General features: G+C 38.4%; 1 protein-coding gene across 1 annotated transcript in view; it reads left to right on the top strand.

The window, feature by feature from the left end:
* Positions 1 to 24,690, top strand: part of MAN1A1 (mannosidase alpha class 1A member 1) — a 139,261-nt gene that overhangs the window by 97,446 nt on the left and 17,125 nt on the right. The window contains exons 6-8 of the mRNA XM_041470100.1: positions 13,532 to 13,655; positions 15,912 to 16,005; positions 20,509 to 20,624. Of these exons, the coding sequence (XP_041326034.1) occupies positions 13,532 to 13,655; positions 15,912 to 16,005; positions 20,509 to 20,624 (334 nt within the window). The remainder of the gene's footprint in view (positions 1 to 13,531; positions 13,656 to 15,911; positions 16,006 to 20,508; positions 20,625 to 24,690) is intronic.

Here is a 24,690-nt window from a genome sequence, read left to right as displayed (position 1 = left end):
TTGTGGGTTTGGTTTTTTCTCATGTGCCTGCTATACAGTAGAACATTTTCTTCATCTTACCTTAATTAATGAATTTGATCATATTTAAGCTGTTGGTTGATTTTCTGTGATGATGCAAACAGCAATGAGCTTGAATCACTTATAAAAATGTGAGCAAATACAATAAAATTTAGTGTTTATTAAACATGGAGCAAAAGCATAACATTCAGAATCGGAATCTGATAAATACAATGCATAACTTCCTCTAGCCTAGTGATATGCCTGAAACTAATGTTATTTTGAGAAAAATAGGGATGGGCCTTTCTTGTTAAATTGCCTGGATTATACTGAATAAATGTATCTTCTGTAAATGTATAAAGATGAGGAAAAGGATGTAAATTGCATGTAAGTACTTCTTTAAAGTATTGACTTCAATTTTATTTTTATGTGGTTAGTAGGCATTGAAGGACAACTGTGCATAAGCAAATGTTGGGAAAAGAAATGTCTTTTTTACGTTGTATCACTGATTTTTGGAAAGAACCAGCTCTCAGTTCCTGAATCGGAATGATATTAACAGAAAGGTAAGGACAACTGTGCATAAGCAAATGTGAAAAGAAATGTTTTTTTTACACTGTATCACTGATTTTTAGAAAGAACCAGCTCTCAGTTCCTGAATCGGAATGATATTAACAGAAAGGATTCATACAGTGATACAGGTGTTTCAGTCTGGCTCTGCATTTGTATTAATGTATTGTCTCTGCAACAGTTTTAATGACAGTTACAGGATTTTAATACTCGATCAGTTCCTGTTCAAGCGGCCACAAGTCTTTCTATTGGCTGTGAGTAAGGATCAAGGGCTTCATGACTGACACTGAGCAAAATAAATGTTTATCTGATCCCAGAACAAATGGATTTTTATGACACAGCAATGTGTGGGTAAAGAGAAACAAGAAGATTGAAGCAGACTGGAAGAAGAGGACATTTATACTTTTCTTAAAGCATTTGTCAAAGCAGATTATGTCTTTCACAACACTGTTCTGAAAAAGACTACTTAAGTTTTTTTAATCTAGGGAAGCTGTCTCTTTCAGTGAACCAGAATGCCATTTCAGTAGAGTTTCATACAGCTGTCACAACATCTGTGACAGCAGATACTGAAGAGAGGTTTCCCTCAACAACAGTGGTGTCTCTGTATTGTACATGTTTAGATTGATACACATACCCACAAATCCATATGCAAGTATAATTTTCAGCATTAGTTAAGTTAATGTTAATAGCTGATTAATATCACAGCTGCAGGTCCTGTGACAAGCTGTCCAGTTTGTGAAACCACTGTTGATCCAGCAGCTGTATTAGAGGGAGAAATAATTGGCTGTCAGTCAGCAAGCCTTTGACGTAGGCTCCTTGCAATGTCTGGTAGCTACAAAACGGCTTGAAACAGACCTTTGTGACTTGTCAGCCCATTATTTTTAATAACGGTGCCATGCTGTTAGTGTAATGATTTTGATTCCATGTTTCAAGCATTTAATGGCGCCACATGCGGCATCAAGCACAATAAATGTGACTAGATGCTTTGAAAGACTTTAACCTGAACGACTCTGAACCCACATAAAATATTTTTGTGGCACGAGAAGCTAATACGAGCTAATTGGGTTCAGAGAAGAAAAATATTAAATCCACTTTTTAGATTTACTGTCTGATGATAAGAAATTAATATGAACTGTATAGACAATAGAGATACAGATATATTTTAAATTACTGAAACTGAGATTAGGATTACTTAGGGTATTGAAAAATTAGTGCTAGGAAGTGGGAAAGGGGAAATTAGTGGCAGAGAAATTACATATAGCTGTCACTTGTCATCTGTGCTTTGGTGCTTTGAATCTTTACCTTTCTTTTAAGTCCTCATCAGACTGAAAAGATCAAATACTGGGATTTTTGTCCTGTCCAGAAGATCAGTAGTGGCTTTTCTTGAAAAACTGATACAGCCCTTCTGATAGAGAAAACACTGTTTTCACAGTGCTTCAGTACATTAATACCCTTGATTGGGTTGTGAGTGTCCTTAGCCTGAATTGGAGGGACTGCTGTTGCAGGATCTCCACCAGACAAACACATCTCGCTGCCTGCACTTGAGGATGTGCGGAGACAACTTGATCTCCAGTGACTGGCAGTAAAAGAAAGAATATCTGGGATTTGGAATTGAATATCTGGAATATCTGGAATTGACTGGGAGAGCAAGAAGAGAGTTGTAGACCCAGAAAAGAACAAAGCAGCCAAAAAAAAAAAAAAAAAAAAAGAGGCCCAACAAACACATCAAGCAGAAGAAAAAGAAATAGGGAAGTTCTGGGTTTTGCAACAATTCTCCACCCTATTTCTATGTTACCTAGTCACCTCCAAATGCAAACTGCTCAATACTCATCCTCATAACAAAGTTTACAGACAGAGGATGTTAATAACATTTCTTTGCACTTGGATAATGCAACTGATATAGCAAAAGAACAATTTAGCAGAACTTGAACATTAGTTACTAGTAAAGGAAATCAGATGTGGGATAGAAACTAACTGAAGTCAGATGTTAATGGACTAATCAAGGTGGAGCAGGGATTTATAGCAAATCTTCAGGAGAAAAAAAAAAGGATAATCTAAAGGTTGAATGTTGGAAAAGTGATGTAGAACTGGAAGCAGAGTCTTACAGAGGGATGTACTGACTAAGGTATATCAAAAGTGCCAAATGCCATGGCTAGAGTGGTTTTAAGGCAGCAAGCAATCTTAATGTGAAATGTGAAGTTCTAAAATAAGCATTAAACTTACACAGTTAGTTTGTCTTTTAGTACCAAAAGGCATGGTAGAGAGCACAAGAACAGAGATAAATGGTTTTTCTCATAGATTCTTCCAAAATTCTTAATTATTTTCCTGCCCAGTGAATCTGCTTCTCAGAAGCAGGAGTTAGTTTTTGCTTGCTTTGCTTAGGATGTTTTTTTCTTTGGGTTTGGCTTTTCAAGGTTTTTGACTGTCAGTAGCGCTGAGTTACAGCACTTGCTACAGCAGGGAATTTCATTCTAATACCACCTTCTTTTATTCTGTCTTAACTTATCACATGGATGGCAGAACTGTGAAATTCCATTCATTACTTTCATTTCCTGTTATTTTCACTTCTCTTTGGGGACCTGATTAAAAGTAGTCCATGCTAGTACTTATTATCTCTGCCATTGCTCTGTTGTGTTCTATTCCCTCTTGCTTTTTTAGCCTTTGGAATTGATTAATTAAACCTTAGTATATAAAGTAATGGAAAGCACAAATTTTTTAGTTTATTCATTAGTGTGTTGTGGGAGACATGTAGGTCTGTGCTGTGCTCAGATAACTTTTATAAGAAATTATTATGGTAGCAAGTACAGTTTTAGTACAATTTTAGATGGTGACACTGAAAATTACATTTAAACACTTTACTTGTGTAATACTGATATTTCAGATCATGTAATGCCTGACTAATTGTCTCTCCCTTTCTCCATGTGGGCATGTAAATGTGAGCTCAGTGCTCTGTTGATTTACCACAGAGTGCCAGTTCCACAAGCTTTGATGGTCCCTCAGAGCAGCCGTAATGTGAGAAGTGTCATGGGGCAGACAGCCATAAGGAAAGGGTTGCACGAACCCTGCCAGTAAAATCCTAAAGAAATTCAGTCTTTTTCCACAGAGAAATGTTACAGGAATTTGATGTAAACCAAGCAGCCCAATGGTCTGGATGGACTGTTTTGTAAAAATAAGATACTCTGATTAATTTAAATGTCAATAGACAATGGTATTACTAGATCCAGATGTCCAAACAACAGACCACAAAAGAAGTATACGATGCTATCTGGTCGTTTTTGGAGCCCATGGAGGAGGTGATTTATTTTTATTCTGAGCAGCTGTCAGACTTCAATGCATACAGCAAAGCATAGTCTTCCTAAAGGCAGTTTCACTGGCCTTTGCTTATTCTCTGCTGCTCTCCAGAGGCAGATGAGATTGTTTCCTCTTCACCTTGGTCCTCTCTGGCATTTTGGTCTCCACCTGGGTCTTGGCTTCTCCTGCTCCATGTCTGCTGTATCCATTCACTGTGGTTCTCTCACATAAGTGTTCCCCAGGAGCCATCACTACTCTGACCTAATCATGAGCAGATACCTTTCACCACAGAGAATATTTAGTGGGATTTCATGTAGAGTGACTTGAACATGGAGCAGACAGAACTCTGTTGCCTTCCCTGTGTCCACCACCGCTGACCTTCCAGGGAGGCAGGAATTGTCCTGGCAGAGGCCATAGCACAAGTTGGTACTGGAAACTTTGTACTTCATGTACCTCCTGCTCACCTTCTGCTTTTACATTAATAGTGCTCTTCAGTCTCCACTGCTGTTCTGTCCAGTTTCAAGAGAAATTGCCTGTTGGGTGATCACCTTGATGAAGATCAGTCCACTGGATAATGTTTGAACATTTTACTCTTTTGCCTGAAAGTACAGTAAAGAGCCAGTGACCATTCTAGGGCAACTTTAGAGGTCTCTGAGTGTGTTTCCTTATAAAGATAAAAGGTAAAAATGCTGGGATGAGGGTAACTTTTCTTCTTGAAAAATGTAACTATAAACATTGGTTTTGAAGGACCTGATGAACTTCATGGAGAAAAGCAGGGATCTTGTTTTAAAATCTGTTTCATATTAGCATCTTTTGGGGGCTGTGCTGGTAGTTTCTCAAATGATGAACTGTTAGCCACAGCAATCTGATTTTCCTACTCTCATTTCCAGACGGATGATGACATGCATGTGTCTCCAATACAAATGGATGCGTCTCCTGCACTGGCATCACTGAAGTGGCCAGGAAATCAGCATATGTTAATGCTGACGCTGCATTGAGTAGGCAAATAGACAAAATTGCTGTTCTTAAACTAATAGCTCTGAGGCTATACCTCTTCATTATCTCACTTTTTGCAGTAAAAAACATTCATGTTTTGTCTGACATTGCAGACATATGTAGAATTCTTTTTTATTCCCTGTCATGCCATAAAATTGAGTAACCACTTGTGTTAGTCTTCCTCCTGGGGTTGCTGATGGTATTAATTCACTGTCTGCCTCCTCCTGCTAAGTCAGCATCCCTAAAGATCATCTCTCCAGGTAAGAGCTGATACCAGTTTCAGAGAGGGCAGCCGGGCTGAGCAGGAAACTGCCAGCTGGGCAGTGGTTAGCAAGGGCAGCAGTCAACACATTTATTGTCTCAGCTGAAAAACTAACCAGCTGTTAGAATTTGCCTACATGATCCTCCTTACAAAGAGGAATAAAACAGACATCAAAAACTACCCTGCAGGCTAGCTGGCTAATTCTGTTTCTTTTTCAGCTGTCTCCAGCTGTCGAGACAATGAAAGAGAGGTGCTTGACCAGATTATAATCATTTTCCTGTCTCAGAGAAGGGATACTGTGGATAAGTCAGAGCTCCAGCAGGACTCTGGATGCCTTGGGTGATTCTGGGACCACTTAAGCCTCCAGAAAGTTAACTGTCATTTACTGGAAGTTGGATAGGAAGATATTCACACTTGCTGCTGGGGCTAGAAATACACAGTTACTGTGCTAGTCCTGTCACAGGCTCCCCAGTTTGACCCTGCCTTGGCAGCTCCCGCCGCAAGATTTGGGTGGAAAAGCTGGGTGAGTGCCAGTGATGTGTGCAAACATGAGATTTCTGTACTTTTCTTTGTACTCTCAAACAAGGGTAAGGATGAATTGCCAGTTAGGGGGAAAACAAAAACACAGTAAATATCTTTGAAGCATTAACAAATAAGTCATCAGTGTCAGTGCTTGTGAAGACAAGCCCTTAAACCAAGATCCACGCTCCTATATACTGTATTTTTGGGGATGGGGGAGAAATAAGTGAAATTTTTTAAAAATCTTTTTAGCATTTAATTTATCAAAGAGAGTGATTGAAACTTTGAGCAAGCGTTGCCTGTGTGCTTCATAGTTGGGTTTGGTTTTAATTTTGCTTTAAAATATTAATCTCTAATTAAAACGCAAATCACACAGCATAATTTATTAGCATTCTTAGTTAGCTGCAGTACTAAAAGAAGAAAGATGTAGCTCAGGAGTTTGAAGGGAACCTCTTCTAAGAAGTATTAACTCATCCTTTAACTCTCCCAGTGTGGTCTGTGGTATTGGATTTAGCCTCTCAGCAGGTTGTTAGGAAGAAATGTGTGTCTAATGATTAACGTTGGTTTCTGGGAAGAGAAGCCACTCTTCTTTCTTTTTTATTTTTTTTTACTTTTTTTTGGTGACACATTGACAAATGGTTGCATTCAGGGAAATCCAAAAAATTCTTCTTATGAAAGTATTTTCAGATGTGGCAATCCTAAATAATGCATAAAACATTAGATACTCTATGAAATTGGCCTCTGAGAATCATCTTTTTGGCTTCCACTTGTCTCCCTTTCCTAAGGGACCACAGTATCACAGTAGGGGTCAGGTTGGAGGGGTCCACAGTGGATTGATCACCTGGTGTAACCTCCCTGCTCCAGCAGGGTTATCCTGGAGTACTCTCCCAGAGGATGTCACTGTAGTATCCATTAAATACTTTTTCCCCAGTATTTGCTTCTTTTTAAGTTGAGTGTGTGTGTATATTTAGAACATATTAATTGCTGGGGTTTGAGTTCAATCATTTGCCTAGGAATTTCTGAAAGCAATTAAGTTTTATTTAGCATTTTGATGTATTTTGTGCCATCTATGATTCTAGAGAAACTTCATCTTTTAAATGTATTTTGTTTAAAATCAAAAATAGATACCAAGTATGTAAATGAAAAACCTGATGGTTTTCTGACCTCTCTTCATTTGTTCTAAGGAGACATAGTTGATTTAATTAAGTTAAAATATTATGAAAGACTGGTAGTGACAGAAAAGAAATACACCAAAGGCTTTGGCAGTTTATAGACTAAAGGCTTTTGCAATATATAAACACTTTATTAGAAATGCTGTGGCTGGACACTGTGTATTTATACTGAATTTTTACAAAAAGAAGATGTAGGAATAATGAGCAATTCTGCCAAAATGGACTGTGCCCTTGGAGGTTGTTCTAACTGGATTGAAAGACAAAATTGTAGAATGATTTGGATTGTAACAGACCTTAAAAATCATCTAGTTCCTTAAAAAATCATTAAAGATAAATTGTGAGCTAGGAAAAAACCTTTTATGTAATTAAAGATTTTAAAATATAACATTACAGAGAGTTTATCTCCAGTCCTCCCTTTTGTTATGTGTATTAGCCTGTAGAGAGTTAAAAAACCCATCTAGTACCTGTGAAGCTAATTGAAATTTTGAGATTTGGGCACCTGGCAAGGGGTAACTGTAGGGGACTGGTCTCCATGGGTTTACTCTGTAACAGGAAAGACTCCATCTTCAGTTTAATCTCCTCTGTGAAGTGATTTAATTCTGTTATCTCCCTGTACTGATTATCAGGGGAGCCCCAAAGAGATGAATTTCTAAGAGTACCCTTGCTGGAGTTGCAGAGCTATCACATTTCCCCACCTTCTCTCGTGGTCAGACCTGTAGCTGGCACACAGCGTGGCTGCTGGATTGCAGTCTGGGGTTTCAGCTGTGCAGCCAAATGGCATGTGGTCATCATTTTAAGACTCAAACATGGAAAAACAATTGTATTATGCTTTCAAAATTGTCTGGGGACCACAGGCTTCCTTTGGGGAAAAAAGTGGGGAATGATTTTTGGTTTTCTTTGACAAAAAAAAACAAACCCTGATAATTCTACATTACTTCTGGTTTCAAGGCATATTTGCTTGGGGGTTGAGACTCAAGGAGAAACATGAAATGCATGCTGGGGTGCTGGGAGGGGAAAGCTGCAGGAAAGTTTGTGTGTCCATTGCAGCACCCTCTGCCTCTGTCTCGACCTCCATTTGGAAAGGTCCCTCTCTCTCCTGGCATCTGAGTGACAGCTGATGGTGTGGAGGGACATAAGCCAGGTTCTGAGGACTGGGCTGGGCAGCACTCTGCTCCTGCAGAAATCCTCTTAAAACAGGATTAAGCCTAAGCAGTTCCAGTCACAATCTGTATTTTCCAGGCAGATCCTCCTTGGTCTCTCAGCACTGTTGGAAGTACCAGGCACAGCCTGCGTGCTCCGGTGAATGTCAGTGGACCCCTCTCAGTGATTTCTCCGTCATAGCCTTTTGCATTTTTACCCACAATCGCAGGGAAGTTTCTTACAGAAAAAAAATCAGCTTTAGTAAAGTCCAAAGGGACTGTTGGGACTTATTTTCATATTTAATCCTAAAACCTTTCTCAGCAGCAGTACTTGGACACATCACATTGTTGCTGCTGTGTCTCTTATTCTGGCCTTTCGCCTTTTTGCTGGCTAAGTCTGCAGGAGGATACTGACTGTCCTGTTATGCTGGTGCATTTTGCATTAAATGTTGAAATTCTGACTTCTTGCTCTGCCTCCAGCTTGCAGAGTTGTTCTGGCATCCTCCAGGAAAGGTTGGGGTATAATATACAAGTTGTCTGCAGAGACAAACAGTTCTGCTTGCTGATGACAAGAATTTTGATAAGTGTTTTGACCCTTTGAAGTATTTGTGCAGTTTCCCTGAGGATTTGCTTTTCCTTTCAGTTGAAAATTAGCTGCTGCTTTATATATATTGGGGATGTAGTATAATTTTTTAGAACTCTTTTAAATATGGTTGTGCTTCTGAATTTCAGTGATTTTTTAAAAAGCAACATTTGAATATTTATATTTCCTCTGTGGTTCCCTCTCGTGGTACACTCTGTACATTTTAGAAGACTTAGTGATCTCATACTTTCTGTTCTTATGTACAGATGAACCAACAATGGTCTGCTGGAAAAATACTAAATTGAGTTACCAGCAGCCCAGGTCAATCAGGCTTATGTTTCCCAAGAATGAATGACAGCAGAATTGCAAACACTGGTTTTCGCATTCTGTGGCACTCAGTGTTCAGAAACAAAATTTATAAAATCAGTGAGAAATATTATAAACCAAAATATTATGCTTTTCTGATCCAGAGCCTCACTTCAAATTTGTCTTACTTACATAACAAAAGTTATAATAACTCCTAAAGTTCTCTGAATATGTTATTGTGTGTTTTATGCAGTGTAAAATATACTGGTTTAGAAATGGTGATTTCAGATAGGTTAAAATAGTACCCTATAAACTGAAGTATTTTTGTACTTGTCGGGATCTTCAAAGCAGTTTGAGTAGTGTGTCTCTTCCCTCTTTCCTTCCTGAAGTGTACAGTAAGAGTTTTGTTTCTAACTCTGATGTCAGTACATGACTGACACTTAGTGCAGTTTGTAGTGTGTATTAACATAAGAAAAATTGAAAAATTCATTGGCAAGGTAAATAACAAAAAGAAAACAAGACAAAGGAATGCAACTAGTTAAAAATAAATAATATAATATTTATTAATATAAAAAGTATCATATACTAATATAAAAAGTAGAAGATGAAAAGAGCTAAAGTCAGCTAATATAAAAAGTATCATACCCGGCCCCCTTTGCTGTCCTCTGTCTCTTTCTGAAAACTGCATTTGTCAGCTCACAAGGCATTTGTGATATTAAACTATTGAACTGAATGAAAATAAGATGCAAAAAGTTTTCAGTGCTTTACAGGTTTTGCTTTGATTGGGAGGAGCGATCAGCACATAAGCTTGGCACAGTCATAAGCCACTTTTTGAGAATCCCCCAAATGCCCTGATCATTCTTTGGGTTCAGTTTGCTGCAGTTGTTTCTTGACTTGAGTAATGGGCATTCCCAGACAAAAAAAAACCTGTAGGAACTTGCAACATTTTGTAGGTTTGTTAAAACTTGGGAGTAGAAATAAAAAGCTTTCACCAGAGACTCAGGTTTACATCTCAAGAATTCAGGAAGCCAGTGCATAACTTCATAACTGAAGAGTAATGAGATACCCAGCATTGGCTTTATGGCTGAAGGGTAAATAGGTACTTAGCATTGCTTTTTTTAACTTTGCAGTAGTTTTTATCCACCCTGATAATGGTAATGGTGAAGAGCTTGAAAAATGTCTGAGTTGGGAGCACTGGTTACGTTATCTCATGCATGGGCAGAAATGAGTATTTTACTATGCCTAGTTATTAAGATTTACTGAGCTGTTAGATTTATTTATTGCATGTTATTTTCTAGGGCACCTCAAGTAATTTATAAATGTACTCATTGTTTATAATCCCTGACACAGATGTCTTTTTCCATTTATTTTGTTCTGTTTAGTTTCTTTCTTTTATAAAGTCCTGTGTTTTGTTTAAAAGTATACAATATTTATGATTTGAAGGGTGGGGAGGGCAGGGCTGAAAAAGAGCACCTTCCTAATTTCCTTTTTTTTTTTAATAAGCATAAATACTGTTAAACAAAAGTCAAAGTCTACTTTCCCAATAAAAAATGATCAGAGTGTGAAATCTCTGGCATTTTTGTTGAGTATCTCCTGGTCTCTCTCTTCAGGATCTGACTGTCTGCATAATGCACACTGGAGTATCATCTTAAAATAAGGATGGAGTTAAATGGAATCAGAAACAGTACTGTGGCTGTTCCAGTTAGTGTGAGGGAATATAGAAAACTTACCTGTTCCATTGCTCCCAAAGATGAAATATATCCTGTGAAGATGATCAGTTGGCTGGAGCACGCCTCCTATGAAGACATGCTGAGAGAATTGAGCTGTTCAACCTGCGGAAGTGTTTGGAGAGACCTCACAGCAGCCTTTCAGTACCTACAGGGTCTTCAAGAGAGCTGAGGGACTTTTGACAAGGGCAGGTAGTGATAGGACAAGAGGCTTTAAACTAAAAGAGATCAGGTTTAGATTAGATACCAGGAAGAAATTTTTTTACGTGAGGGTGGGGAGACACTGGAATCAGCTGCCCAGAGAAGCGGTGGCATGAAGTGTTTAAGGCCAGGTGGGACAGGGCTTTGAGCAGCCTGTGAAAGGTGCTCCTGCTCATGGCAGAGGAGTTGGAATCAGATGATTTTTACTGTCCCTTTCAACCCAGGCCATTCTATGGTATGAGAAAATACCAGACATCCATAGCTGAAGGTTGCATGAAAAATAGTTGAGGGACTGAAGTGCAAATCTTGGGTTCTGCCACTTATTGACATGAGCTTTTCAGTGACAGAGCTTGCATCTGAGGCTAAACCAACACATAGCCTTGTTATTTTGCAGATTTACCAGAAATTAGTGGATGCCTTTTTTTCCTAACCACCTGACCCTACTGAAAAAAAATGAAAGTTCTGTTGAATAGTACCTAAGATGTAACATAGATGTTTATTTCTACTTATTTTTTGCATTGAGGTCAAAGAATGCAAGTTCATCATTTTCAAACCGTCTAAAACAAGAAGAATCTTCCACTCATGGCAAAACACATTGCTGCATGCAGAAAACCTATTGGCAGCTGTGCTTGGAAATTTTCCTTGTTAACAAAACACACTACATCAAAGTGTTCTGGGAGGCTGTATTGGTATCAGCAGACACTGTGCAAGTAGGAACTCTATTACGTTTTCTGTCAATTTTGGTTGATGCCTTGCTGCAGGAACAGCTCCGTGTTTTCACTTTGAGATTGACTGAGAAACTTCATAGAAAAAAACACATGTGCTTTTTGCATTTGTACCACAACATGGTAACTTTTTGAAATTCGGAGGGTTTTTTTTTCAATTTTTTTCTTCCTGTGAACTTTATGTCAGCTCTTTTCATCTGGGTGATTTGGAAATAGGATAAAATATTTTCCTCTAGAAGTCAGCAATTAGAACTTGTACCAGAGGCAGGGTCTGCTCTTGGGTGAATAATCAGTCTGTAAGTTCTTCAGACTGTAGAAAAGATGTTTCCAGACATGTTGTCTGCTTGTACTCACCTTGATCCTATTTTCTGTAATATCTGATGCTTTTACATTGCCATTCAAAAAAATTACAAACCACAGTAGATTGAAGTGCAGACAGCTTGTAAATCAGGTGTGGATTTCTTTTCACTCTGTAAAAAGTACTCTAATCTTTGTAAGAGAGATCTTAAAATGAGATATTAAGATACCATAAAACTTGTATTCTCTTTCAGTCACTCAAATACCCTACCAAACTGGGATTGTGTGCATCTTTCCAGTACCCTAATTTCATTGTGTCATTGATTTTGGTCTGCAGCTATGAAGATTAGAAACACTTTTTGGGCAATTATTTACATCAGAGGACTTACATGTGTCCCCGCCTCTTGCACCTTTATGGTCAACCAGGGGAGCCTCATCAGATCTCCTTCCTTTGTGCTCTCTCTGCCTTTTCTCTGCTTTTGAAGTTTAATGACTTGGTTTTATTTTGTGTGTCTGGCAGAAGTCTCAAAATACCATTTAATGTAGCTAGCAGGGAGATTGACCTAATGGAGTCTTAATTTCCATGCACTGGTTAAACTTCAGTTGTAGATGATCTTTTGAAGAAGAGATTTTAATATATCTGAGAATTATCATCCTGATTTATTGGGGGTTTTGCTGGTTTTGGGTTTTTGAGTCATATTTTAACTCAGGAAAAATACCATATTTTCATGGTTGTGCAACTGTTAACTATAGTGGCTGCTGATGTGTAAAAGTAAAATTAAAATTTTATTTATATACAAATGTGTTTGTGTTTAATGCTCTTTATAACTTGGAAATGTGGAAGACATTCCAGTACCTAATAAGTGTATTTATATGTAACATTCATCCTGATAATAAGCCAATCTAATATTTCATTATTCACCTAGGTGCTCTGGAACATTGTCTAGCTTTTCTCTAATTTCAGGGGGTTTTCTTCTGAATATTGCTGCTGGAAATTTCAAGGGGGGAAAAAAACCCACTTTTTTGTAATGAAACTTCAGTAGACTTGCCATCCTCAGTCTCAAGCAGCATTAGTTTCTAGTGGGGATTTAGCAATAAATGTGCTTTTCTCACAGTACAAATTCTCAATACAAATCCTAAGATTAATTTTGCTGCGAAGTATCTTTAGGTCGTAATTAAAACTGAAGTTACGTATCCTGTACGAATGCCCAGACAGAAAATACATGCTTATCCTATCCTATCAAAGTCTCATGCATTAAGAAGTATATGCTGCATGCAATACTTCTAACTTAAAGCCTCTTCTATATGCATTAATTTAAGTTAATAAACAATTGCACTGTAGAAATTAGGGTTAGAATTGGAGAGTGTTGTCTTAAATACAGGGGAGAGCAGGTGAAGTATGAGAATGCTTTCTTACAGTCAGTGAGTTTTTGTTGTGTCGTTAAACATGATATCCTGCAATGAAACACTGTTACAGTGAGAAGGGTGATGGAGCCATTTGTGAGCTAAAAGATTGGGTTGTTGCAAGAAGCAACTGTACAGCCTAAGCAGAGCTGGGCCGAAGTAATTCAAGGTTCTGTGGGGGAATTATGGAAGGCTCCTGAAGCATGGCTCCTTACATACATATTAAGTACATTTAGATTAATTATCTTCTCATGATAACGGTATAGCTACTGCCTATACATTTTATTAGCATTGCCGTATAGGTGCTCATTATTATTTTCTGTCTTTCTCTTCCCCCCGTCTTAGTGGAATCGGTCGAAATTGGCCATGGGCCTCTGGTGGAAGCAGCATTTTGGCAGAATTTGGGACTTTGCACCTGGAGTTTGTACATTTGAGCCACCTGTCTGGAAACCCTGTCTTTGCTGAAAAGGTTAGACTGCTCCATCAAAATCGTATTGCAAAAGATAAAGCACATATTCAGAGACTAATATCAATGGGGAGAGATTTGGATTTTCCTCAGTTGTAAGCATTTGTCACATTTTCCCTAATTACCTTGGCATGTTTTTATACTAAAAAGTCAAAAGTCTCTTCCAAAATTATTCTGATGTATATTCTTGTATATGGCCCCATAAAACATTTAATTTCTGTTTATCTTTTACATTAGTATCACATTAAGCAATCAGACTGCACAGCTTTCTTCAGTTCTTTACTTAATGGGGTGTAAACAAAACCTGACATTATATTCGGAATAATAACTGATGCCTAGAGAAAGCAAAGCACCATGGTGATTTCAACAAGTTTGCTCTTCAAAATGCTGTACAATATGACTGCTGTCAGTGAGGTCAGAAAGCCCTTCCATTGCACTGACCTATAAGAAATATACTTTGAACTCTCTTTGGAGAAGGAAAAAAGAAATCACATCCTTAGACAAAACAGTTGTTGTGCATACTAATTCTTCCAAAATTTGATAACATTAAAAAGTATCTTCTGGATACTTTTTATATATATGAGCCATGGAAATAGCTCTTCCTTCCCTCAACTCCCACCTTAACAATTTTGCTTAGCTTTTTGATATACTAATAGCCAGCAAGTCCTGTTCTTTATAATACACTATATCATTTATCTTTTTATTTCCTAATTAAAACGTACACTTGGTTTGATTTTGTATTCTTCCTGCAGCTGTCCCATGTTATCTAAAGCTGATATTATCAACTTAATAATCTAATTATTGATGATACTCCAAATGTTTAGCAGTAGGTCTAAAAGCAATAGTCAAATCTAAAATTATTATTGGGTAAGGACTGAGTGGCTTTGCTGCAGGACCATTGTCAGCATTGGAATAAATTTTGTGAAGCGAACTCCTAGCAATTTTCATGTATTTAGGGCTAAGTTTAAGGACAGTTTCTCTTAAATTTGAACTGGGGAGAGGGAGTGGATGGGTAGGGGGTGGAAGCGCTGAGGAATAGCCAGAAACAAATTGACAACATAAGTTAATTATGTTGTGGCGTTTATGGTAATTTAATGCATAACATCTGTTCTACTAGGAGACAATGAAAGTGTGTATCTTAAAAATCCTAGCTCATGGTTCTTCTACACAGTGGCATCGTGCTCTAGCTGCAAGATGCTGGAAATGTGTTTATGTAAGCTATTCTTAAAACCCTTTAGAGACTGCAATTCCAAAGCCCTCAGAGACAAACCATTCCAGGGCTGGTACACCTGATAAGAAGAAACACTGGAATAAGCTTTGCATGGATGTATTCATAGAAGAACTCATTAATTGAGGTCTAGGACTCATTGCAGCCTGCATTTGGGCAGTGAGTAGTGTCAAGATGCAGGAGGCAGTTTGTGTACCACAACAGAAATCCTTCTGCAGCTTTGTATAAGTTAATTTATCTTCTTTTTCAGTAGCTACTTCACTAGGTCTCTAGGCACTCTGGGGTTTATAATGAAGCTGTCAGTACCTTTTTGTTACAATTTCTGGCCTGCAGTGCTCAGGGTCCTCATTCTTCCAAGCTGCTACATTTGTTTTTCTGTGAATCCTAAAATGCAGAATAACTCATTTCATGCGCTCTGCAGTGGATTGTGCTGCTGGATGGCTCCAGCTGCTGAGCATCTGGACTGTAATTGTTTCCCCGGGCATCTCATTTGTAGTGAGCTCCTTAGCAGTGCCGGCAGAGCTCTCGGGGCTGCCTGGGTCCCTGCTGCTGGGCAAGCTGGTTGTGTAAAGCTCAGTCAGTTCCAGCCGTGCTCTCCTTTCCAGGCGAAACTCCTTTACAGTGCACTTCCACATCTGAACTAGGTGATGAGCTTAATATTTAATAGCATTTCTCATTTAGGTATACAAGGAATATAAATGCTGATGTAGCTGAGCTTAGTTAAGGCAAATAGCCTCAGTGAATTTCAGTGTCCTGTGGAGAAGGGGGATACACTTTGCATGGCAAGTCCTGAACTTTGGAGCTTGCTCTTGTTGTGTTGTTTCAAGGCTGACAATTGACACAGAAACTCCAGAGGTTTTCGGGAACTTGTTTGCATGATGATATCAGTGTTTCAGTAGTGATATGATTGCACAGAGGTGTTTGGGGGTGCGTGTTGAATAAGATCAGGGGAGTTATTTTTAGGCATATTTACACTCTTGTATTTTGTGGGGAAAATGGATAAGTGCTCAGTGTTTTGTACCTTCCACTAGGTAATGAATATCCGAAAAGTTCTAAATCGCCTGGATAAACCAGAGGGCCTTTACCCCAACTACCTGAATCCCAGCAGTGGCCAGTGGGGCCAGCGTAAGTAGCTGAAGTCTTTGCTACTATGACCTGTTTATCAATGTTCTCTTTGCAGTCGTTAACTTCTTTCAGTCACTGTTATGTCTTTTTTATATAAAAAGAACTTTTATAATGTATAGAAGCTCACTTTATATCTGAGGTTCTATAAAACGTAAAAAACACTACAAATATAAAAATAATAATCTTACTTGCTATATTTCAATATACTTTTTCTGAGCTTTCAGTGTGACTTGTGGAAGCAGGGAAATGTATGAATATGTATGACTTTGGAAAGGAATTTGTGGACTACAGAAGTCTCTTATTCAAAAATCTAAAGTGCTCTCTGAAGTAGCTGTATAAGGAAACATTATCAGCTTGTCTGAATCAAATTCCACATTTTCAGAGTTGTGTGGCTCCACTGAAGGAAAAAAAAGTAATAAGACAAGTCTTTCCAGTTAATCCCAGCTGTGATTTCTGTTGAAATTTAATGCCACCAACTGAGGAAGCTAACTAAACAGAAATGTGTCATGGCATTAATCCCCTTGGAACCATTACTGAAGTTACCAAAATTAGAAGAAAAAGATGATAAAATACTTGAATTACTTGAATTTCTTAGCCCCTTCATGATTACTGAGCCTTTTCATGTTGTTCATTGCTTTCTCTGATCCCCACAACATGTTGAAAGTCTGCACAGTGTGCAGGATCATGATGCTAGAGAACTTACTGCTTTTTCCACTTTACCTGCTTAGGTTCAGTCTGCCACTATCCTATTCATGCAATTCTGTCTTTCTGTCTTACATTATTGAATAAAAACAAGCTGAATAAAAGATACGCTGTCATGGTCTGAAAAGATTGAGGCAGATTAGCTGGGCTCCTACATTATCAGAGTGTGAGCTGGTAGGGCGATGGAATAGAGCGAAAGGACTGGAGAAGTTAGTTATATTGTTTAGGATGTAGCTAAGGGGGAATGAGGTTCTGGACTCCTTATGGGACTGACCAGTCTCAATAGATAATTTTTACAAAGGCAAAGACAAGTGTCTGTTCCCTACTGTGCCTCAAACAAATGCACTCACTATCCCCATCACGAGAAGCGATGGATCCCCTACCCACTCTCCAACAGGCAGAAGTAGGGGACCTTAAAGACAAGAGAGGAGCAGAAACAGGTTTCTCTTCAGACTGGCAGGAGAATTCCCTCCCAATACACTTCATCTTCCCAGGTGTCCTCATACAATAGTTATGAGGCCCTGGAATCTGAGGACCAGGGAAATGAGAATGTGCACAAAGGCCCGTCTGGTTGGAGGGACCACCCAGGGTAGGGGAATGTTGGAAGGAAGACTTCTCCAGGTTGCCAAGCAATAGGACAAAAAACAACGGGAAGAAACTGATGCACAGAAAATTCTGCCTGAATATGAGGAAGAACTTTTCTGTGCAAGTGACAGAACACTGGAACAAATTGCCTTTGTCTGGGAGAGGTTGTGGAGTGTCCCTCACTGGAGATATTCAAGAACTATCTGGACACAATCCTGTGTCATGTGCTCTAGGATATAACCCTGCTGGTGCAGGGAGGTTGGACCAGATGATCCATTGTGGTTACTTCCAGTCTGATGCCATTTCCCTTTATGAATTAGAAGTACACCTGTCATTTCTGTCTGCTGTGCTGTAAGGTTTCCTGCAGGTCACTGTGCCACAAGGCCTGTGGCAGCTCAGCATGCATGACCATCAACTGTGGTTCCATGTTGGCATAAACCCTGACATCTCTTCACAGATTTGAGATGTGTGGCCAGTTGTAACACGTGTTGGTTCAGCACAGCCTTGCAAGACATAAAAACCTCCCCTGGAAGTGTTAATCCTACAGCAGTAGGTACTGGATTTAATTAGAGACAATCTCAGCGCCTGTGAGACAGATCCCGTTAACTCCTTTCTTGGCTTCTGTTAACCACAGAAGCAGCTTTTTGATGCTTCATGAGAGCAGATCTTTCTAGTGGCTGAGGCAGTTAGTAGCTCTGCCTTACATATTTTAAAGCTGTCAAAACACTTATTGTGCCTTATGGCCTTTGTTATTTCCATATTTTTAATCTAATTGCATCTTAAGCACTCCTCATTCGCACAAAATGCCAGTTTTTGTTGGTGTGCACAGAAAAATTCATAGTGTGCAAGAGCTTTGTTTTCCAATAGCGTGCAGTGTTGATGAATAAATAGCTTCCCCTGCCTGTGAATGATGGATGCAGATGTTGATGCAGGTCTATCCCTGGCATGCTGAAGCAGCAAAGACAAGTTCCATCTTGTTACATCTCTTTCATATCAGTTGCCTCCATTCACCAACACTGATTAAATAATTTTTCGCCCCCTGAGAAGATCAGACTGTGAGACTTGAAAAATATATTATTTGTGATTGCTTTTCTAGGCTGTTTTCAGCTGATTACAACAGAAGGGAAAAACCAAACAATCAAGACCCTTAATTGGCACAAGACAGAAATATTTTCTCTTAAAGTGGAGAGGGAGGAATGGTTTCTGAATGTTTCTTCTCCAGCAGTGTTGTAGCTGTGAAGGCCACTGATGGATCTCTGCTATTGTTCCTGTAAATTCATTTAGCCCTTGTTATTTTGACAGCAAACTGACAGTGATTTGCTGCAGCATGCTTCAATTGGATTTGTCTACTGCAATAATGTATATAATAACAGGGCTTATTATTGATGAAACTCTGCTTGTGCTATTTAGTTTGCAAATGTCAGAGGTTTCTATGGTAATTTATTTAGGAAACTGTAAAGGTCATTTAAATGCTGCTGTTCAAAGATCAGCCTTTGATCACAGGAAATGTTCCCATTGTTTTAAGAAACCTCTTCTCCTTTTGGATCATGAACATTTAATTTAAAAAATGGTCTAGTCTTCCCAGAATTTCAATATATCTCATTCAAAAGAGATTGGAGAGGAAAAAAAAAAGCCTTTTCAAACCCAGCTTCGATGGTACAATATACTTGATACGCAAAGGGACAGGATGCATTCAGAAAACTAAATTTTGTTTTTGCATGTCACAGGCTAGTGGAGGAAAAGGACGCTGTTGATGTAGTTGGAATAGACAAATATCTATCTTCTACATTTGCATGTCTTTGCAACCTGTCTGGAAGGTGAAGGGAGGCTTTCCATGGAGAAAAGATGCAAAGGGGTATAAAAATAAATTCTCTGTGTTCCTTTGAATTCTACCTACACAGGCATAACTTTGAAGCTAAGATCAGAGCTAGGTGTCAGGAAGTGTGAGCTCAGGATCACTAACCCTTCTGCATCTCGCTTTATGAGTCTGGATCAGCCCATGCAGGTTTTTTTGGTTTTCTTATGGCCAGAATTTTGTGGTATGACTCAGGAAGTTGCTGTGTGATCTGTGTAATGACATCTCCATCCTGGATTTCTTGAGTGGAATTAGCAGATCTCTCCTTTGCTGTAAAATTGACAGTTATAGATGAGAAGTCCTGGTAAAGCACTTCAAACTTTTTCACTGAAGACTCAATGCCAAATCACTTAATTTTGCCAGGCAGCAACAAGTTTCAAAAGCTAACCTCTAGCTACTCTTCTTCACTTAATGGAGCTTAGAAAAACACTTTACATGTATATATAGTTGTAGTATTTGATGTATTTAGGGAATCTATGCTGAAATCGTGATAATCTATCAAAATTTTGCCAAGAATCTTTTAGGTTCCTGGACAGTAAGTGGGTGCAATCTTGTACAAGCTGCTGACAGCATCACTAAATTTCCCATCACTGGTGCAACTGATGTTGAATGTCTGGCTTGTGTGATGTTAGTGTTTCCAGAGTCACTAAATTCTGCAATTGAATAATCACAGCTGTAGTACCAGATTGCTTCACATAGTAAGCATAGGGCAGAATAAAGCAGTGTCACTGCAACAATCCTCTGTAGATGAGGTGAAGTCCTTTTTATTTTTCCTTCCAAACCACTGCTAAGTTCTGAGAGCAGTCAGAAGTTTTAAAATGTAGTATTATTTTTAAAAATCTGGCTCAGCATTTTGAAACACCACTAAATAACCTGAAATTCAACTCTGCATTAAGGAGCTAAAAGCCTTTTTTATGAAGTGACTTAAATGGGAAGTTAGTGACTAAAAGAGCAATGCATGCACATTAAGGGAAATCCTTTATCAAATCAGAGAACACTTTCTACTTTTTTACCTTTTTTAGAATGAAAGAAAGAAAAAAACTTAGTTTGACATGGTTTTGTATGGAATAGACTACATGAATTAGAATGGACACATATAAATTGTTTTCTCTTTGCCATAATCTCCTGCGGCACATTGTGGATATTAAATAACTATGGCATTTTAGCTAGACTAAAAATATAGCAATAAAATAAATAATCCTCTGTATATACCAGTAAAGTTTTTCTTGAGGTTCCAGGCTTATGTTTATTAGAGATGTTGTAGAAATAGAGCATTAAATACACTGTTTCCAACTGAAATTGTATTTTATTGTCCTGGCTGAAGATGAAATTGCTGTTCAATCTCTTTCTTCCCTATTAAGATCATGTCTCCATTGGAGGGCTTGGGGATAGCTTTTATGAATATCTGCTCAAGGCATGGCTGATGTCAGACAAGACAGATGAAGACGGCAAGAAAATGTATTATGATGCTGTTCAGGTAAATAAGACACTTAAATCTTCCTTTCCATAATAATCTAATCTATAATAATCCTAAAGAGACAGGCTGTGAGGACAATATGAGAGATTTATGTATTTGCTACCACAGGGTGTTTTTTCAAAGAATTAGTTTCTGTACTAAAAAAGACTTCTTCAAATAGAATTACTAGAGGAATACAGATACTGTGGGAAAGGGGAGAATTTTGAAGTATAACTATTTTTCTCCTTTTACTGCAATATAGTCAATTGTCTCTGGAGGAGAGAAGTATAAAATAAACAACAAAAAATGCATCTACAAGTAGCTCTCAGATAGACATTCAACTCTTTTTCCTGAGTCTTCTCTAATATATATTAGTCTTGTCCTTTTCCTTTATATGCAGGAGGGAGTTCCTCCCTTGTGTTCAATTCTCTCATGTGTTTCAGCCATAAAAAGTGTTTTGACTGTGGTCCACACATGGATCAAAGTTTTAAGGTAGATAATTAGAAATTAAAATTGGGGTGTCATTTCACTAGCTTTTTCGTACAGGAGCATATACTTGTCAGCTTCTGCAAAATAGCCCAATTGGACACGCAAAAGTTTTATAAAATCGGAACTGTTCATACTTACATTTCTATATGTATTTATGATCCTGCTGGTCTGCATTCTGCTTTGTTATTTATGTTATTTCCTTAATATGCTGTTTTGGGAGAAATAATGGGTTTGTGATACCAGATTGAGACTTGGGAAGTATTCAGTTTAAATGCATATTTACAGGCTTTCCTTCCAATCCTGGGCAAATGACCTATTTTATCAGTTCCTTGCTTTCATATATATAGATATATATTAAAAAAGAGGATAATATTACTTCTTTTTTTCCCTATCCTTTAATCTGTTTTGACTAGAAGCTGTCTAGGGCCAGGACTTTTATCTCTTATTAACTGTGTGTATCTACAGTGCCTCTATAGACAAGGCTTTGAGATGCTAAGCAGTATCTGCTTATTCTTTCATATATCTGGAAACACTGTCCCTAGGGAGCTCGTAAGTCTCCTCTTACTTCCCATACACAAAAAGTGGTGGCATTAAAAAAACACAACCATGGTTGCTTATTGCAACCATCTTTTTTCTCATTAGAGAGGGAAGTCAGTGTGAAGATCTGAGGGAGGGTGTGATCTCTCGTGGTTGTAAATTTAACAACCAAGTGTCCTCTGCTAAGGAAATCTTGCCTTTAATTTTGTAAGTGCAGATTTGGATGCAGTCAGCCCCATCTTCGCTGCTAGCATGATTTCAACTCCAGAGCAAAAGGTGGATTTTAAATTAGGTTTGAGTGCATTTGAGGCTATAACATAAGAATAGTTCTGTTGTAATAGCTCAGACATTGGGTTGTCAGCCAGAGAGAACAAAGTGTGTGAAATTATCAATTCATCTTACCATGGAAGACATCTTGAAGCACCTCAAAGCTGCTTCTAGCCTTCTACTTCTGCTGGTTTAAAAACATCAGGACTTTATTGAGGTCCCAGCAGGGAGCAGAAGTGGTGACAGCACCCACATTAAAGGACCAGTTCTCCCTGCTTGGATTTCAGCTGGAGGAGCAGAATCACCTGTGCAGTGGCATCACTGAATGTGACAGTATCAATGACAGGGTCTCAGCTCTGCTGCATATGACTATATTCAAAGTACCTATTTTCTTAACATTTTTAGTAGCACCAGCTCAGAAACAGTCTGAGCATCATATCTGACCAGAGTGTTAGTGTTTGAGAGGACCTGACTAAAACCAGATTTCCTTATGCTGCTGGCTGTTACTACTTCCAGTGTTTTCTGATTGATGGCATTCCTGTTGTTTGTTTTCTGTACTGAGGTACATCTGTACCAAAGCTGGAAGTGCACATGCAGCTTGATGTTGTAAAGTAGCTTGTTCAGAAAGCAGCAGCAAAGTTTCAGCCTCACAGAAGCTGCAGGATGATTGGGCCCCACTGAGATTCCAGGTTCTTCACTGGATAACTATCCTGATTTGAAACCCATCCTGGTACTGACTTCATTGCTATTGATCCATTACTTATCTAAATTAAAGCTGATTTAGGTGTCTGTGCAAGCTGCAGTCTTTATTTACAACTAAGGCTGCAGGGTTTGGGCATTCTGAGGCTGCTTGGTATTTTCTTAGAGAAATTTCCCCCAGCACTCTCAGAATCTTTTTAAGACTATGCCAAAGGGAACAGCATGATTATTCCTGGCCGTTCAGTCCAGCAATACCCACCAGATTCTGAAAGAGTGATGTGAAGGCTTGATGCCTAATTCAATATCTTCTGCTATCCAGAAACCACAAATGAAAATATATGGTGAGTTATATAGTTCACTGTGAAGAGCTGAAATGTATTTAGATAGAGCTTAGGGGTTATTTTTCACATTATTCTGTAAATTATATTAAAAAAGGACTGCTTTCCATTAGAATTTTTGTATCACCTATAGATTATATAATGGCTTAAGTTAAAAGCAATAACTAAGACGTCAGGCTAGATTTAAAAACTGCTTCTGCTTGCCAAAAAAATGCATATATGGCTGAAGCCATTTAAGGAGTTTATTTCTAATGGGAAAAAGGACCTAGATAGTCTTGTTTTGAATACTAGAGCATAGTATGAATGTAGAAGGCCATCAGAGGGATTCATAAACTGTAGAATTCACACAAAAAGACAAGTAAATGTATTTTTAATGTAAGTTATTTTTTTTCTTTTGAAAAGCAATACAAATAATGTTCTGCTTCACATAATACGTGAAATAAGAGACCTTTCTAAACTGGTTTCAATGCAACATTTAGTTACTGAACAAATGTGTATTCAACTTTTAGCTATATTTTGAAGAAATAACTGCCAATAAAATAATACATCAGTCTTTGCAAGTATCCAGGACAGGAATCATCTCACTCTTCTCAGTTAACAAGCTGATCTCTGAGACACAATTGAGTAGGTTTATAAGAGAACATGATCATTTAGAGCAAAAATGGACCTTGTGGGTTCACTTATGTCTAGTCTAGCAACAGCAGTGTCACAAGCAACTGCATAAAATCCTCCCCTCTTAAATGTGTCAGCCTCATTTCCTAAGCTGAAGGGCAATTTTCCCTCTATTCCTGTAAATAGATTGTCTCACACTTGAAGCCTGATGGTCAGGTATCTTTTCCAAGTTTTCCCATTACATTTATTTATGGCCATTTCTGCAATCTTTCTGCATCTTACATATATATTTATTCTCTCTCTCTGACTCTGCCTTCATCCCCTTCTCAGTGTAGTTCTAGAGAAGTGGCATATCTAGAGGCTGTAAAGAGAATGGTAACTCACCCTACAAGAACTTCACAGGAAAAGGGAAAATCCTCACCAGCACTTCCCAAGCAGCCCAGTTCAGTGCAGCCCTTGGTGGCCCTGTGGTTTCAGTGAGGTAAAGCAGCTGCTTTCTGCAGTTTTACCCTGACTCAGGGTAGCTAGTTCCCTTTTAGACACTGAGATTGTTTATTCTTTCTTAATGGGTAACAACAGCTCAGATGATCCTAACAAGAAAACAAGTGATTTCCGCAGAATATAGCACATGGAAGTGGAAACAATGGAAATGGCCAAAAGAGGAACATGTGTTGTGAAGCAGTGCCATGGCCACTCTGCCAGATTTCAACACCATTTCAGAAATTGCTGCTAGGCTGGGTTGCACAATTAAGCAATGCCATCAATGCAGTAAACTTCTGTCAAAAGAGGAAGAAGTAATTTCTGGCCTCAGGATTCAGACAGAAAATATATAGAATTACTTTTTGTGGGGGTTTAAATTTTTTTGGCACATTGCTGACTTTGGAGACTAGCTTTGATAAATACTCAGTTTGCACCCTGCCAAAGGTAGTGATTGGGGAATTTTGGGTGCATTTGTTGGGTATTTTGATTGAGAGATTTTGGGTATAATTAACTGTCAGCATTAAGTAGTGAATATTTTCAGAGCTGTTGATTTCAGACTTTCAGATAAATTTAAAAAAATCCATGGAGACTCCTTTCTCCTTAAAAGGAGAGGGAAAACGAAGTGTTGTTAGCAAACTGAAAACATTATATTGGCAGACAGGCTT

Source organism: Pyrgilauda ruficollis, unplaced genomic scaffold (assembly GCF_017590135.1).
Source record: "Pyrgilauda ruficollis isolate IOZ18807 unplaced genomic scaffold, ASM1759013v1 scaffold24, whole genome shotgun sequence".
NCBI lineage: Eukaryota > Metazoa > Chordata > Aves > Passeriformes > Passeridae > Pyrgilauda > Pyrgilauda ruficollis.
The sequence above is the reverse complement of the archived record's forward strand: the minus strand, read 5'-3'. Positions and strand labels throughout refer to the sequence as shown.